The sequence below is a fragment of the Anarrhichthys ocellatus genome, unplaced genomic scaffold, assembly GCF_004355925.1.
Source record: "Anarrhichthys ocellatus isolate YVR2014 unplaced genomic scaffold, GSC_Weel_1.0 scaffold3, whole genome shotgun sequence".
Taxonomy (NCBI): domain Eukaryota; kingdom Metazoa; phylum Chordata; class Actinopteri; order Perciformes; family Anarhichadidae; genus Anarrhichthys; species Anarrhichthys ocellatus.
Genome location: NW_022280033.1, coordinates 6312615 through 6329546, shown reverse-complemented (window position 1 = coordinate 6329546; position 16932 = coordinate 6312615). Strand labels below are relative to the sequence as shown.

At 42.0% G+C, this 16932-nt stretch overlaps 1 protein-coding gene across 1 annotated transcript in view; it reads right to left on the bottom strand.

The window, feature by feature from the left end:
* bicc1a (BicC family RNA binding protein 1a) overlaps nucleotides 1–16932 on the bottom strand; it is a 54246-nt gene that overhangs the window by 26195 nt on the left and 11119 nt on the right. The window contains exons 2-4 of the mRNA XM_031873864.1: nucleotides 10760–10806; nucleotides 4027–4096; nucleotides 86–165 (exon numbers count right to left, since the gene is read on the bottom strand). Of these exons, the coding sequence (XP_031729724.1) occupies nucleotides 86–165; nucleotides 4027–4096; nucleotides 10760–10806 (197 nt within the window). The remainder of the gene's footprint in view (nucleotides 1–85; nucleotides 166–4026; nucleotides 4097–10759; nucleotides 10807–16932) is intronic.

The following is a 16932-nucleotide window of genomic DNA, read 5'->3' as shown; positions in this document are numbered from 1 at the left end:
CACACACACACACACACACACACACACACACACACACACACACACACGAAGTCTATCTTCAATGTGATAAAGATGTTTACTGTACCTTTGTGTCAAGGACGGACATAATTCTGTCTTTGGCTTCCCTCACATTCTCCCTCTTCCCGCACACCTTGATGTGTGGATCTGCAGGGAGAAAGGGAGACATTAAAAGTGGGAGAAAGAGAGAGCATGTTTAATTTATGTTCAGTGTGTGTGTGTGTGTGTGTGTGTGTGTGTGTGTGTGGGCGCGTGCGAGAGCACTAACACCTTGTTGTATCCTTTAAGAGATACAATGCGAGAGATTGGGACACAAGTCAAATCCATTTAACCAAACATGACACAGCAGTCTGGATGTGGCAACAAATTAGAGCGCGTCGGAGAAAAGGTCTGCAACAGTAATTGCTGCTTTGATATCTGCAGAGTCTCATTTAAGTCGGCAAGCAACCACACCGTGCGGGGCTCAGGGGTGGGGGGCGGGGAGCTCTATGGAAATTATATTCAGGCACAATCCGTCAGTCAGTAGAGTCGACAGGAACACCATTAGCTGGAGAGAATTGTTCTGCTGCAATTTAGCCTCAATAGAAAAGACAATCATGTGACGCTTGTCGCCTGATTTCCCTGGACCTCATTCTGTCTTTCAGTGGACTGCAAAAATATACAGCAACTCATTTTTCGGCGTCTTTCATGGTTGCACATGACTTTATCAGCCGTCACACACAGCCGTCTCCTCAAAAAAATGACTAGATACGATCCTGCAACAGAAACTGCCACATCCGAAAATTCTGGTATAAACACGCTCAGTGGGCACCCAGAGGGTCGCGCTAGTAAAAAGATCCTAATAGCTTAAGTAAACTGTGCTTCCAGAGCCTCTAATTACTTCAGTGGAAATCACCAAAACACTGCATACCAAAACCGTTCACAGCTAATGCTTGTGTCTGTGTAGGGTTGGGTAAGCCTACATCTGGCTCTGCCGCATGCCGGACCCCTGGAGAACGCAAATGTGAAAACCCATGAACACACACACAGAAATTCAAATGTGCACAGGCATGTACTACACACTCATGGTCCATCGCCCCCATGTGTTAACTGTACTGAGCAGCAGGAAGTCGACTAAGCCCCCCTTCCAGGAATAGCCCTCCCCATCCACACACTTACAGCATCGACAGCATGGTCTTCAGACATGACTCACTGAAGCAGATCTAGTATCGCAAAGTCGTACGGATGGATGAATGTTTAGACTTTCAAGGAGCTTGGGAGTGAAAAGTCCTAAACTCGAAAAAAAAAAAAAGCGATGGTCAGAATTGGCGATGCCAAGGGAAGTTCCCAATATACAGAATGCTTTTGATGATGAATAACTCTCAAAGGCCAAACCAAGACGCTCTCCACGGGGCTGCAAAATACGAGTGAGAGCAGCAGAGCACGGGTTGGCTACAGTGAAGTTCTGTTTTATAGAGGTAACTGAAAAAGGTTGTCCGTTTCATGTGCACTGGGAACTATGGGGAACAGAGAGTGCCAGCAAACAAGCACTGGTCTTGTTAAGAGTGTCACAGGGGTCAGGCAACCTCAGCACACACTACAAGAGAGGCTAGATCTTAAGAGTAACAAGCGGGAAGGAACTAAACAAAAAGCGAGCGGCAGTCTGAGATGGGAAAACAAAAGCAAAGACAACAAAAGGAAAAAGAGCTGAAAGAGCGGTTAGAGACCTATCACAGTCTCCAAGCTGGTTCCAGGAAATTTTCCCATCATACAGCTGTTGCTGTGAACAATAGAAATCCCTCCACTTCCTCCTGTGGCACCAACTGTGACCATCAGAGGGAGTATAGCTCTTCCAGTGACTAACCTGCTCTGCACATCTGGCAAACATTAGCCAGCCTAAATGAGTGTTGCAGTCGAGATGTAGAACACCCCCACATTTTTAGAAATGGAGTGTGCTGCATGCTCTTTTTTGGGGGGATTGATTGTGGAATAAAAAATGAACACCTTAAGTCTTAATTTGGGACACAGAACAGCTGGAAAAGCAAACAAAAACAAGAGAAGACTTGCAGCTGCAAAAAGTGAATGTTTTTAAGTCGCACAGATTTTACATAGTTCCACTTGACGGAGAAGAAACCTTCTGACCCAGAGCTCCGTGCTGGCAAAGCTAAAGCATTTTTCCAGCTGAGGACTACATTCAAAAATACCACACAAATGAAGGGAATTAAGTCCTTTTGGCTTGGCCTTTCTCATTCAAAACATCTGCGGATATGTCCACACGCATAACTAGCAAGTAGGATTAGTATTACTATTAAGATATTTTTCACGCACAAATAAAAATCTTAAAATCAGACTTTCAGAAGTAAAAACAAAGGCAATCTCACAGTATTGACCGTTCTGTCACACGGTGCTGAAGTGGCAGCCCTGCAGTGAGTGATATGGCTCCTCACAGTGTGCTGGTGACGGCTTGCCCTCAGGTGCTAACGACTGGCCTTATCACACCTGTGCAGGTGGCAGGGACAGCCAGCCAGCCGCAGGTGATGAAATAAACAGAGGAGCTGGCATTTTGATGTGGTGGGGCCGTGTATGGGGAGAGGTTACAAACATACACCCCCCCACACACATCTTCTGCTATCCTGCCGAGCGTAACCGATTCCAGACTACACATGAAAGACAACACTAATGCAAGACACGGCAAACTAACACCCCTAAAGGAGTATGATTTTCGATAACAATAACTCAAAACAACGACATCACCAGCTATTTTAAGGACAGAGCAAGAACGCTTTGCGTTGGTCATCTCCAATGAAAGGGACGAAAGGAATGCAGATCATTGTCGCCGGTAATTTTCCCGATGGCTTCCGTGAGGTTTTAACGAAATCAGAATTTAAGACGCAAGAATACGTAAGAAGTAGAACATTCTTTATTCTCTTCAGCTCCCATGAGCCCAGGTTGTTAAAACACACAGTCAGCTCGACATGTCTCTTCTCCCACAAACGCATTCGCTCATAAGATAACTGTACGTGATTAGCCAACATTCTTCCCCTCGGCTCCTCTCGGTTTACGCAACACAGAGAAAATAAAAAAATCAAAGGGCAGAATTCTAAATATTCGTATACAAAGCATCTTTCCCAGGTGGTTTTGGTTTTGTGAATGAACTTATACTTGGGATGAATGGATGGTTGTATGTGAATAACTTGCCAGGGCTTACAGTTGATTAAGTATCTAGAGGGGGAAAATGTTCTGATGTAACTCCATCATCTACTTTCTGTACAGAGTGAGTGAGGAAGTTACATAATGTCATCGGATTCCACATCTGGCTTGAAGACGCAACACTGGCAATTCTCCTGAGGACAACAAAGCGGGCACAGCTACACCTACCCCTTCAACCCTGCCTCACCCCCCCTCCCGGAAGAGCTTTAAATAACCGTGATAATCTTTTATTGATAGCAGAGTGCGAGAACAACTCGGCCAATAAATGAGGGAGCTTCGATACGAGCGACTCCCACCCCTCCTCCTCCACAGCAAAATTACAAATTCCTCAGTGCAGATGAAGTTTCATCTTTTCAAACTTCTCTATTAAATTGTAAATAATGATTGCTAGAGCAACCCCTTGTCCGTCTGAGTCCAATGACTTTCCTGAGAACATAGTTCTGCTTAAAACAACAGTGACTCATAATCATTAACTTATGTCAGCTGGAAAACTATCACAACTGTGTTGTTACCTGCCATTTACACATTTGGTTTAGTTTAGCTCTCGTTGTTGTTGCTACACATCTTAGAAATGACGTGAGAGCATCAGAGGAAATTTAAATTTAAGGAAATTTGGAAACTTAAGCCTGAGCTTATGGACTTTGATGCATTTGATGCACGGCAAGTTAGCTCCTTACTTGAAATCAGATTCATAGATTCTGTAAGTCCATCATCCGACAAATACTCAAGTCACACAAGGCAAAACCAGTGGAAGAAGTAAAGGGATCCAATATAAGAATACTGTGAGTATGGGATTACTAAGAGAAAAGAAATAGTCACCTTTTTTGGACTTGGCTCCGATTTTCAGTTTGGACGGCCAGGCGATCTGCGTTTGGGTTTCATCCATGATCTGGAACAGAATGAAGGACGGCCGACATTAAGTTATTACAGATGTCAGTATGGGCAGATAAAAAAATGAAATAAATACAACGTTGACTCTTCAATCATGATTACCGGTATATAGTTTTGTAGCAGCACAATCATTATTTTGTAGAGGATGGCAGAAGAATAAGTTATGAGCCTATACACATTACATGTATGTTCATCATTATGTAGTCAGTATTATACACTGCAGGACCTTGGTAGACATCTTGTTTTTCAGTGTCTTAATGTGGTTTGGGCTTAGCTTGAAGGGTGGACAACTGTTCACTGCTTCTCCTTTACTTGGAAACATTAATTTTCTAACTTCAGAGAACATGAAACAAGTATTAACATCCAACAGTTACAAAAAAAAGCCTTACACAAATAAAAAAAATATAAAAACATATTCATAAGAATGCCAGGGAAAAGTCAAAGGAGCTGCGAGTCCAGTTTGAAATATGTCTGATGATATAAGCTCATGTGTCCAGACACTGCTTTGTTTCTGCTCAACAGCCAAATCCTCCCTCCCTAACACCAAAGTACCAAACAAAGAAGAATATCCACTGCGTACACGTGAACAATATCTATGTGAGAGCCCTTTGACAAGTCTAGTCATCGTAACCTGGAGCACATGTACCAATGTAAAAAATGCAAACTGCTTATAGTACAAAGACAAAAAAAACAAGAGTAAGGAGCCGGTCAAGACGCTGTCAGCGTTCCAATCAGGGGAAATCTATTACTCTTCTTTTCAACCTCGAGGAAGCTCACCTTGCTTGGCTTCCTGGCTACAAATCCACAAACATACCCCTTTAGGGCTGTCTGCCATGACGAGTGGTTGATGTTAGTGGGAAAAAAAAACAAGGGGAAAAAAAACAACTATCAAACCTTCCAAAGAAAATGCCAGGCTTACATGCTCTCTCCTAATGGCTCTGTCCTCCATGTGCACTATACTTGTTTTCACAAGGGCCTTTTTGTTTGCTTTAATACTTTCCAGGGGTTTGGAGTTTTTCGAGTCGGAGAAGATAAGATATGAAGTTGAAGTTTTTAAAGCTTCAGGCACCCGAGGACGGCTTCAATCCATTACATTAGCAGCACTTAATATTCCTTGGTGGTCCAGTGCATTAAGCAATGAGCCACAAATGAGAGAGAGAGTGAATTAAGAGCCATCAGCGCTACCAATGAAGATAGGATGGTGGGTTTATTGGCAAAGCAATTCACATCCTTAATTAAGACTCTTATTTTTATTTTTTTTCTACAAACATTTTCAAATCTCATCTATTTTCCCTTGCCAAATACCAACAGCAGCCTGTACTCCTAGGGGAACTGGTGCACAAATCCAAAAAGGAAGTGCTTAAATTCCCCCATATGCTCTCCTGGAAGCAGTACGGTCTGTTTGGCATCCTTTACAACTAATTCTGACAGCGTGTCCACTGCCAGTCTCACGTACCTTTAAAACAAGAGAGACAGCTCTGAAAAGCCTGATGTGTGCCTCTTTTTACTTTGCAGCTATAAACTCCATGAGTCCATGATGGTTGACTGGAAGCCCTTTCAAGGCTCGCTGATTTTCTACAACATCCTATAATCGCATATAAAAATGGACGGGCCTAGACGCGCAACAGAATGAGGTGCTTGGCCAACCGTTCTGCCACTAGCAGACCAAGATAAACCAAAATCAGTTTGAACTTTTATTAAGCACCATTCGAGTCATTAAAAGCCAGCTGCAAGTTATTTTTTTAGGCTCTCAATGTTGTAAACAAAGCAAAAAAAAAATGTAGTACTCTTACTTCAAAAAGAAGAGTTTGTCCGTTCTTTAGAAAAACAGGATTCCACAATCCTCAGAAAAACTTGTAAAACTGATCGTAAGCCAATAAAATGATTGCAAAACACATTTGTACAACAGTTGGAGAGTTGTCTAGCAGCAGAGAAACATGCTTCCAGTCATTCTCATGATTTCGACCCTGTGTTTACTCCCAGTTTCTATCGAGTGAATCATAGAACCAAAAGGAATTTTAGTATCATTCTGTGGAGTTTTTTTCTCTCCATACGATCTCAACTATTATTGTTTTGGAGTCTTCCGTGGCGTCATTTAGCGTGACTAAGCTAAAAACAGTTCCATCCTGCTAATGATCCCCCATTAAAGTCCTCCTTCCCATCCTTCCTGCCGCAATAATATTATTGTTACTATTTTATTCACTCAGAATGATTTTACATGCTATGAAATCTAGGCCTAAAACCAAAATCTGACGAGTTCTGCGTTACTGGGTTTCATACTAGCTGGAGGCACACGGGACTCTAAACTACACCATGACACCCTCCCACCGCCGTCTGGTAAAAGGACAGGAATCACAAAGACCCTGTAGCGGAATACAAACTTTTCCTCCATCAACTGAAGTCACGCGCTCACACCAACAGCTGGATGCATCACAATATTAAAGGACATTCTGTTCTCAGTGATGAAGAAATTCCTCTACTTCTACGTCCACCTTTCACAAATTATTTTTTTGGCTTGGTCTCCTGCGATCATGACATACGTGTCTGGTTTTAAATTGAACGCCTCCATGACAAAATCCACACGTTTAAGCAATTCAACACTGCCGCCCGCAACCTCTCAGAGGCCGCTAAAATTACAGTGGCAATGTGGGGGCAAATGGCAGACGAGTGATTGTGAGTTCCAAATAAAGAGGTCATTAAAAAGTGCCAAGATGTGGAAACATGCAGCGTAGAACAAAAGTAACATATCAGAAGTAACTCCAATTATGCTCTCCTAAAATTATCAAACTTTAAGGCCTATGCCTCATCAACTTTTTCTCTAAAGAGGGCCTTGTTCAGAGAGACCTGTTTCCTGTCCAGTGTTGCTGTTCTTGGCAGCGTAGTGCAGATGGGACTGATTTCTGACAGACCACACACCATTTTAAAGGGTGGATGGCGTTTATTTTTGTGGAGGGACTAGCAAATACCTCTCAAATGGGTGGAGATATTTGCACAAATTAAGTTACCTATACATTTCATCATATTGTCTGCCACTCCGCCCTTTCTGAAATGAATAAATACATAAATGGCTACGGTTCTGATTAGTTTCACGGCACAACCTTGACATGATAGCTTCTTTGAGGTTTGCAGCTGGTGCATGCAGACGAGCGCAGAGCTGTACGTGAAATCAAACAGGATATCATTAAGAAAATGTCCTGAAAGGCCGCACATGTGTTCAACACACGTGACCGTGTGTGTGTGCCGCTATACTATAGTCTATGGCACAGCAGCAATCAACATAGCAGAGGCATGTTTCCTGGCCCACACTGCGATGGTGCAGCTGTTGATTCAGCTGGTGTGTGTGTGTGTGTGTGTGTTTGGAAGGGGGACACAGAGGGCTGTTGGGGAGTGTAAAGAGACTAACTCAGGGAACAGTGTGGACTGAACAGTCCCTACGAGACACAACAGTCATAACTGAGTTCATGTTAACAACTCGAGTGCTAACTCGCAGCTAAAGCCCCATTACACCACGGGGCTAACGCCAACATGTGCATGGTTATGAAAGAGCAACACACATTAGTAGAAAGGCTCTTCTGCAAAAACATCTACTGTTGAAATGTGTCGAGACTACACGGCTGCTTGAGAAACACAAACATTTGTTTCTATACGTTTTGGTGTTACTCGTAGTAACCTTTGTATTTTACCGTCTCACAATTTCATGGCAACCAAATATTTCATCTTTACAGTCCTCGGTTTTCCGATTTTTTTCCCTGTGTCAGAGCAGCGAAATATAAGATGCTTCAGCACTATAAAGCAAATAAAATACATTACGCCTGGCCTAAGATCTGAGTGCACTGGCACTTATACATCACGCCTGGCATTATTTACAGAGCCACAACTACTGGGAAGGAGTGATGGAAGGGGGATCAGGGATGAACTTGCAAAGTGGTTCAAAAGCATCTTACAAATCCACTCCAAGCTCCTCTGTGGCGCACAGTTATCATCTCCACCAGCCGAGCTTCTCGGCTCTTTGCTGTCCCGCGGCTCAACTTCTGCACAGCTCTCCAAACAGCTTAGTGGTCTGTGCCATGATTCGACACTCCCAACAGTTCTCAGTCCAAAACGTGTGACGGAACTGTTCACTGACGCACGCTTCAAGCAAGTCGTTTGCAGAAAAATTAAAAAAAAAACAACCTTGTTATACCAGACTGGTTATGACACACAAGTGAAATGAAATACAAAGATGAAATAATAACAGGAGGGAAGAGGAGGAGCGGAAAATTTGAGATAGGAGACCAAAACAACGCCTGAAGAGAAAGAGGGACATGAAGCTGGCGAGATTCCCCCATGTGAGCTGCGGGGATTTTTGCACGAGGCTCATTTTCCAGCTGTGGCACCCTCCTGTGGTCCTACTTCATCTGCTATCCTCTTAGCTTTCTCACTGACTACATGGAGGGGGCTATTACAAAATGTTGCTCTGGACTCCAGAGGAAGTCCAGCAGACAGTGAGTAAGAGGGTCTGATCGACCACAAGCCAGCGGGGCCTGAGGAGAAAGCGCGGGGGTTGACCGTTTTATGTTGCTCTCGTCAGCGACTGAACTCTAAATCTCATTCCCAAAGCCTAAAGTCAATGTGTGTGCGTCACAAATTGCCTTACGTAAGGGAGAGAGTTGCTACGCATGTACTTTATTAGTCTCACTGAGTGAGTGTGTGTGTGTGTGTGTGGCGGATGGGTGTGTTGGACGGGCAAGGATACAGCCCAACTAAGAGTTTCCATTTTCATCAACTTCAAGGTATTTCACACACCCCATCCATTTTCTTTCAGCAATACCATTCCACAGTCGCACTCGGTGTTTATTTTCCTGACTTTAATTGGGCATGTATGGTGATCACGCCATCAAAGGGAGACTATACAGAGTTATCCAAATGGAAATTCTACAATAAAAACATGTCCTTAGCACTCCTCCTCCGCTGCTCTTCGCCAGCCTGCCAACACAAACAGCTGCACAATAATTTTCTAATTGACACCTTAACCACTAGTAACCACTGTTTCTTTGAACGAGCTGTGACAGAATTCCGGCCAGAGGCTTTAAAAAAAAAAAAAAACTTGACCGGCAGAGCCAATACTCCGACAGCCGGATTTAGTCAGAATAGCTGTGTGGAGCGAGGTAGACACCTACACTGGATATCTTAAACATTACAGCTATATCCAAACCAAAAGAGGTGGAGACAGATTTAGAGAATATCTAGAGTCCTTGTGTAGATTCCTGGGAGGAGGATCTGAAGGCGCCTGGTTTGCATTACTTGCTTCAGGGACAGTTAAATTGCCTCCTTATTTGACAGTTAACTCAGCTCCCTAACCTCCAAAACCAAATATGGAAAATAGACAAAAGAAATGCTAAAACAAACCGATGTCCATCATTTATTTCATTACAGTCCATTAACATAATATGGAGGGAGTTTAAACATATTCAGGAAACTGGATTTCAAACAAGACTGAATGCATTAAAGTGCGCCACATAACTGAGATACCAGCTGTCAAAATCCAATTAGCAGTTAACTTCGTTGAAAATGTGATTGCTGTCATTTTCAGCACCATGCGATTAGTCTTGATTCATTTTGATACAGCACACAGACTTTCCCCCCAAATACTTGAGGTTCAAATTAAACAAATAGAGCGAATCGAGGTCATTTGTTTGCCAGTTCGTAGAATCACCGTCTCAACTAATGCTGGTAATCGCTGCTTTCCCTCATAATGATGCTTCACAAGGAGAAATTAACTGTGTGAGGATTAGGGTTGGGCAACAAGGCAACATTTTTCATCTGTTGTATTACAGCGATCAAGAATCTGAAGACAACCAGGAGCTGATCTGACACAGAATAGACAAATCATACAAAAAAAATAACCAACCACCTTCAATCTTGTCTGTGCAATATGAAAGTTAAGAAATAAATTATTTTCTGTGATGCGATCGGTTGTTAGTATGCCGTCAAGCAATGTAACGGATCAACAGCATTTCAAAGTTTATGATCGTCTTATTGAGGACATTTTCCATCATGATCAGTGTTATCCATCGTTTATAGAGTCCAGCCCTGCTCACAATTACTTTAAGGAATAAAAAGAAGAAGTCACTGTATCGTCATTAATTAACAAAATGATTCTTTTAATAGAACATGTGCTTTAAAAAACGAATCCTTGTAGCTGGACCCTCTATGAAAGACCATTAGTGAAGGAAATGTATTACCTCGCAGGGTCTCACACACTTGACTGATCAATGAGCACCAGAGACACAATGTGAGCAAGTTTCAAGACTATTCAAGATCACCGAGGTGAATCCTTGTTTTATAGGATGTAACGAAGCCTTAAGAGCATTAACTAATTAAATCAGTGACAAAGAAAAACACTTCATTTCAAACACGAGGAGATGATCTGGTGTATTATGGTACATTATGCAAGTGAGAAAGGCCCACAGTGTTGTGTCAGCTGTGTTACAGGATCAGAGCCCCGGAGTGATTCAACGTCATTGCCGCTCCGTTGTTTCAGTTTGTTTTGATCTGCAGTTACGAGTGACTGGAGGAGCACCTGACATCTGCTCCCTAAACCAAGAGGGAAGCGCAGCTCGGTGGGCTTGAAACGCAACCTAAAGACAAAGCAAACACCATCCAAGTGCACACGACTCACCTTCTGAAAGAAATCCTCACCGCCGTTGACTCTCCCCTCAGAGGCAGCTAGAGTGAGACAGAGAAAGAGAAAAATGTATTCATAAAACCACACAAAGACAGCTCAGTTCTTCTTGACACAACATAACCTTAACGCGGCCAAAATCACATTATCCGGTATCTTCACACAGAGCAGTGCTTATGGTGGATCTCCATTTCCTTGGATATTTTGTTTGGCAGAATGCAAGAAAAAAGTTCCGAGTCATTTTCTATAATCCTGGAGATTGGATACAGCTTCTGTGTGACAAATTGATGGCGACAGTGAAAATATTTTGAAGTAGGCGTTAATGAAGTATTTTATCCCACACTTGGGTCAACTGGTGTCTATTTCGCACTTCTTAAAAAGGACTTTCACACTTTGGAAACTCGTCTGTCAGCACTGTACAATTCCGCCGCTGGGGACTACAGCATCTAAGGACTTTTAAACTTAACTGCCCATTCTCTAAACAAAATAGGCACTCAGGAGAGTCCCGGTATTTTAAAAGTCATTTTCATGTGAAAATGCCAAGAAACTCCCTCAGCTGATACAGTGAGCTGGATAGAAACAGAGGTCCAACCACCAAAACAAATCAGGACTGTAGTCCCTCCAACACATCTGCAAGTCCTTCGAGCTGTGGCTGCTCTGTTGATGCCGAATACATATCTGCTCTCCAAGGAGGATTCTCATGTTCCTCTGTCATCTGGGAGTACAGGGAAGGTTTCATGATGCCTGACAGGCGGCGTTCTTGAGAGGGATCTGTTGCCGTCTCACGGAGATAGATTTGTCTCGATGTTATTTGTGTGAATACATGGAGTGTAATATGTAAATATAACAGACCTTCCACAAATACAAAAAAAGATTGAACTCACAAAAAATATTTTGCAAATATAAAGCAGATCTACAAATACACAAACAAATAAATCTATGAACGCATTAAAATAATTTACAAATAAAAGCATTTGTGAATATCTTTTGAACATTTACAACTTGTACGCTGAAGGCTCAACAAAAATGCACTTGCATCACTCGGCCATTTTGGGATAGCCCATGATGTCATTTCCGCATTTCAAAGTAAGAGCATGCAGTCTCTCAATGAGCAGTTTTTTTTTGTTTTTTTTTATAACCAGCAATAAGTAACATGCATTTATTATTCTATAATGTAATTGTGACACAGTGAGTGTGTTTATTTGTTTGATGTACATTACCTAGCACACACATTTACATTTCTGATTGAGAATGAAAGGCGTGAGAACTCTTGTTGGCAACTTTCAGGTCCACCTGAATAGATTAAAACATATATAGGGCAGGCCCTCAGAAGTGACATTAGTGCCAACTGAAGAACCAGCGTAAGCCCCCCACTTATAATAGGGACATAAGAAATAACAAATTGCTGATTATATGAAAAAAAGAAACAGCTCATAGCAAGACTCAATGCAGAAATGGTGCAGACGCTCACGTGCTTTCCCCAAACGGCTGAGTGATACATGTTGATTTTTGTTCGGACTGGCGTAAAGCTCGTCTCAAAACTGTGTGTCTAAAAAGCAAATCCGCAAACGTAAGATTGAAATTCTTGAATGCCTGAATAAAAGTTATAAATGAAAAGCATTCAGGAATATCTCCCTAACATTTACATGTATTTTTTTTTGGTGGAATTTGTTGGTTTATTTGCAGGTTTGACAGTTCAGGTATAAATGCTGGCCTCAAGAATGATGGTATGATTAAAAGAAAACCAAAGTCCTGCTATGTGTCATCTGCAGATCACAATGCTTATATTTCAGAATGAATAGTTGGATGTGTTGTGTAAAATGTCTGTTCCCCTAAAAAGTATGTCTGCAGCGCACACAGTAAGATGTGAAACCTGGGTGTGAAAGGCATTGTTATGACTTCACCCATCAACACCATATTTCAAAGCACAACAAAAGAGAAAATGAAAACACTCACGAAACACAATTTCATTTTCCACCAGATCCGTCATTATGGCCTTTGGTGATACATCATGAGCATTTAACACATGCTTGTACTTAACGCAGGCTGCCCAGTAAACACGTGCAGGCCGCAGTTTATCAAGCCATGGAGACAGACAGACCCTTGGCTCAACGGTCAAGTCGTTTTCAGATGAAATTTGTGTACATCAAACGCTCAGCACCCGATCACAGATGCATTCTGGCTACCCTTTGGCTCGTCACTCAAGACGGAATAATAATAAAAGGAAATCTCAGAAGGATATGGATTAGAAACTGATGGCCAATGTAGGCTAACGCAGCATTTCAGAGTCAGTTTTCATAAAGCGGTCACAGAAATGAAGGAAATACTCCCACCACCAACTATAACCCGAAACCACTATCCCATGTAGCCTCAAAGTAAACAAGACAACGTCCAATTCAACACTTCACCCACGAAGTAAAGCGAAGAAACAAGACGCATGCAGATATGTCAACGTTTTCATCACTTTACCTGCTTTGGAAACACAGTTTGACGGTGGTGACTCCCATGGAAGAGTGACATCAGCCGATGGAGAGTGTCACAGACGGGGAAATAACAAAGTTGCTGAAGCAATGTTGGATGCCGCTTTAGCTACTTCAAGGGCCGCAGATTTTTGTTTAAAGTTAGTCATCTTACAGAGCGGCTGGTGCTCATAGTGATGCACTCGGCTCACAGCCAGATGCTGTGCATAAATAGTGAAGATAGTAATGACATGCAGCTCGCCATAGACACCGATGTGGACTGAATTTAACAAACTTTGAAATTAAAAACAGTTCGGGCTGCAGTTCAAACGTTTCTTCGTGTGTAATTCAAGAGAAAATGAATCTACAGTTTGGTTTTGGCTGCAATAGTAATTTATAGACTATAAATATTATAGACTTGTTGGTCATAGCTATACCAAACTCTTTATCTCTTGTGATTGTATTTAAATACCTATTGAGAAAATGTTTTAACTTTTTAAGATTGGGAATTTGAGCTGTGAGAAGAGGACAAACAATAAAAAAAGGTTATCCACAGATTAACCGACATTGATGAAAGTTGACTGTGCCTTGGCTGATGATAAAACAAGCTGCTCTGCATTTAAGCTAAAGGAAATAGATTTGGTTATCTTGATGACAGTAAGTAGAAGTGTTTAGATCCAATATTTAGTTTAGATAACGTTCAGCTTTGAGGTAGAATGACTAAGAACGGCTCTGTCTCTCTTTAGGTGGCCTGAAGCTTTTCAAGTTTATGAAAGACCCACGTTCCTGCGAGCGTTTCCTGTAAGAACTAAGACAAACAAAGAGGAGCGCAGCAACATCTAACAGACCGTTGTCTTCCCTACTTGTCTACTGAAACCGTCTAGTAGTGCTCGTTTTTTTCTCTCTGGGATTTACTTTTGTTTACTTGATACAAGAACACCAAAAGTCTCTTTAAGTGGCCAATTAAGGAGTCGGATAAAAAAAACATGGTAAACCAATTAAAATGCCACTTACAAACAAGTCACAATACTCTCCTCAGTAATGCTGTTGAACTTTGGATTCTTTTGATCATACAGAACATCCCAACATACTTGAACTGTCACCGATTTGTAAACTTACTGGATATGTAACAGAGGTCTGGTATTATTCACAGAGAAAACATTTACCGAGAGGGAAAAAGAAAAGGCAACCTGTGCTACGTGTCTGGACGGGTTGTGAGGATGCTGTCGGGCGAAGTGACAGATGTGACTTTGTGGAGCTAAGGCTTCTTTCTGTGAGACTCAGCAACCAGGGCCGGTAATTAGACAACAAGCCCTGTGCAGCTAGCATCGGCGTGATAACTATATTTATAGTTCAGTAATTTACATTTCAGCTGCACCCAAAAACTGACTAACGACATTTTGAATTTCACATCAAAAAGTATTTCCATAGAAACACTAAAGTGCAAAGAGTTACGTGCAATCTCCTCTTCTCCTAAGCACATTCAAAAGATGCATAACTGGACATGCTGATATTTTGCACATCTCCTGTAAATATATAATTCAACATCAGCGTGGGAGATGCAGGAGAGAGTCATACACATGCGAACATATCTAATGGCAGCTCTTTCCTTTTTACTCCAATCAGCCTATGAAGCCAACCGATGAAATAAAACATCACACAAACTATAAAAAATGTTTGCTGGTACTAAGTCAGCAGTATTACATTTCAACACATTCAACCCTTATGCCAAAACTCTGACGTCAGAGTCAAACGAGGCCTTACGGCATGATTCAGGAGACAAAAAACAACATGAGATATACAATGTTTTTTTTAACCTTGAAACAACCAAAGGCCAACACAAACAACTGCAACAACATTTTTGGCACTTGAGCCGAGAGGAATCTGATACGGAACTTGAGTGAAAACAGGAACCATGTGCTGAGAGCAAAACATCCTGTCGGCACATGTGTGGTGTGTAAACCTGCCGTGGGAGAACCCGGAGCAGAGGCAGGAGGGGTGCAGCAGGGTGACCTATGAACTCTGATAGTCTCATCCTACCCACCACTTATCTAACTTATTCTAAAACTGCACTGTGCTATAGGCTTAAAATAAACGTGGGAGGGGCTTCTTAGAGCAGACAGACTTTCTTCATTACCACAAGCACGAGTCCGGGTTCAAGACCTCTGAATAGAAGGTTGAGTGTATTCCTGGATGGAAAAACAACTGAGCAAATGAGAGCTTTGTAGGTGGGATTAAGAACGGGGCCGTCAATCATCCTGTGTGAGAGCCATAACTATGGTGACAAGCATGAATGAGATGATCACAGCGCGCTTGTTGTAGGATGAGCCACAGAAATAACTGTTGAAATCAGCGTATTTCTCTGATTGACATGAAACGGTAAACATCGGAAGAATACAAATTTAAAAAAAATAAAAAAGTGCACCGAGTTGGAAAAGAAGGGAGCTCGCCAGACCTCTGCAGGCCGCTCCTCCTCTCTGCTTCGGGATAGCTGCTCAAGGCCCTCCGTGTTGGGCGCTGAATTGCATTGTGGGTAGTGTAGGCACCAGGTTTTGTGAAGGAAGAACAATACATGAAATAAAAAAGACGACATCTCTGGTTCTGCTACATTGATTATTGATTTTTTTTTCTTTTCTTTACTGACAATCGTGGGTGCAAGGAGTGCAATGCTAAATGGGTGGCGTGATATTGAATTAGCTGCTCCCAACATTCACCAACCACTACCGCTGTTTCTTTGTCAACTGACAATTTGTAATCGCTGCTGAACAATTTGTTTTAAGTTATTGTTGCATTGAAGATCAACATCTGAGACATTTTCCATGCAGGAAACCACCAAATCAAAATATGGTGGCTCTCAAATTCACAATCTATTGTCTTGTAGATTTGATTTGCCAACAACATTGGCTCTTTCACATTTGTCGTGATCCCCTTTCTCAAATAATTGGCAGGCATTTTACCACAAAAATGTGTCGCTCATGCCTCGTTACTTTGATAACCAATTATCATTCACCATTATTTTGTCTGCCATCCGAAAAAAAACCCATTTTAAATGACTTCCTTAAGACTGATCGGACAAGCGTTGAAAAGAACATCCCTAATGTAACATATTTTTCAGCTCTGATTTACATCAAGGAGACTTTGTTTCAGTTGTTTCTCAAGTGCTAGAACGGTCTAATGGTGTTTCCTTGGCCCAGGTTACACGAGGACAACACAGCGCTCCTCCCTTCCAGCACAGCAGATTGTAAAAGTATCACAGCTGAGAAACGACACAAGACCCCCGAGCACACATCGAATGTTGCAATCAATCTTGTCCTCTGGCATTTAAAAGAAAATATGGAGCAAGTAATGAATTTAAAGCAGTTATATGGATTGTCTATTCATTTGACAAAGTAAACACGATGGTTAGAGTTAATCAGATCCACACCCTGTTGTTCTCTCCATCTAATTACATTATGTATGTAATCACTGCCACTGCACGTGAAGGACTGAGAGAAGATGCAATGAAAGGCATACAGGACTCGAGGCTGGCAGACTGAACGGAGTCTGGTATCCATTATTTTGTGGGGAGACGAATTCTGCTGTTTTGACACTGAAGGAATGTAAACAGTGTTGACTTTTACAGTTATGGCTTCAATCCACACACACACACACACACACACACACACACACACACACACACACACACACACACACACACACACACACACACAC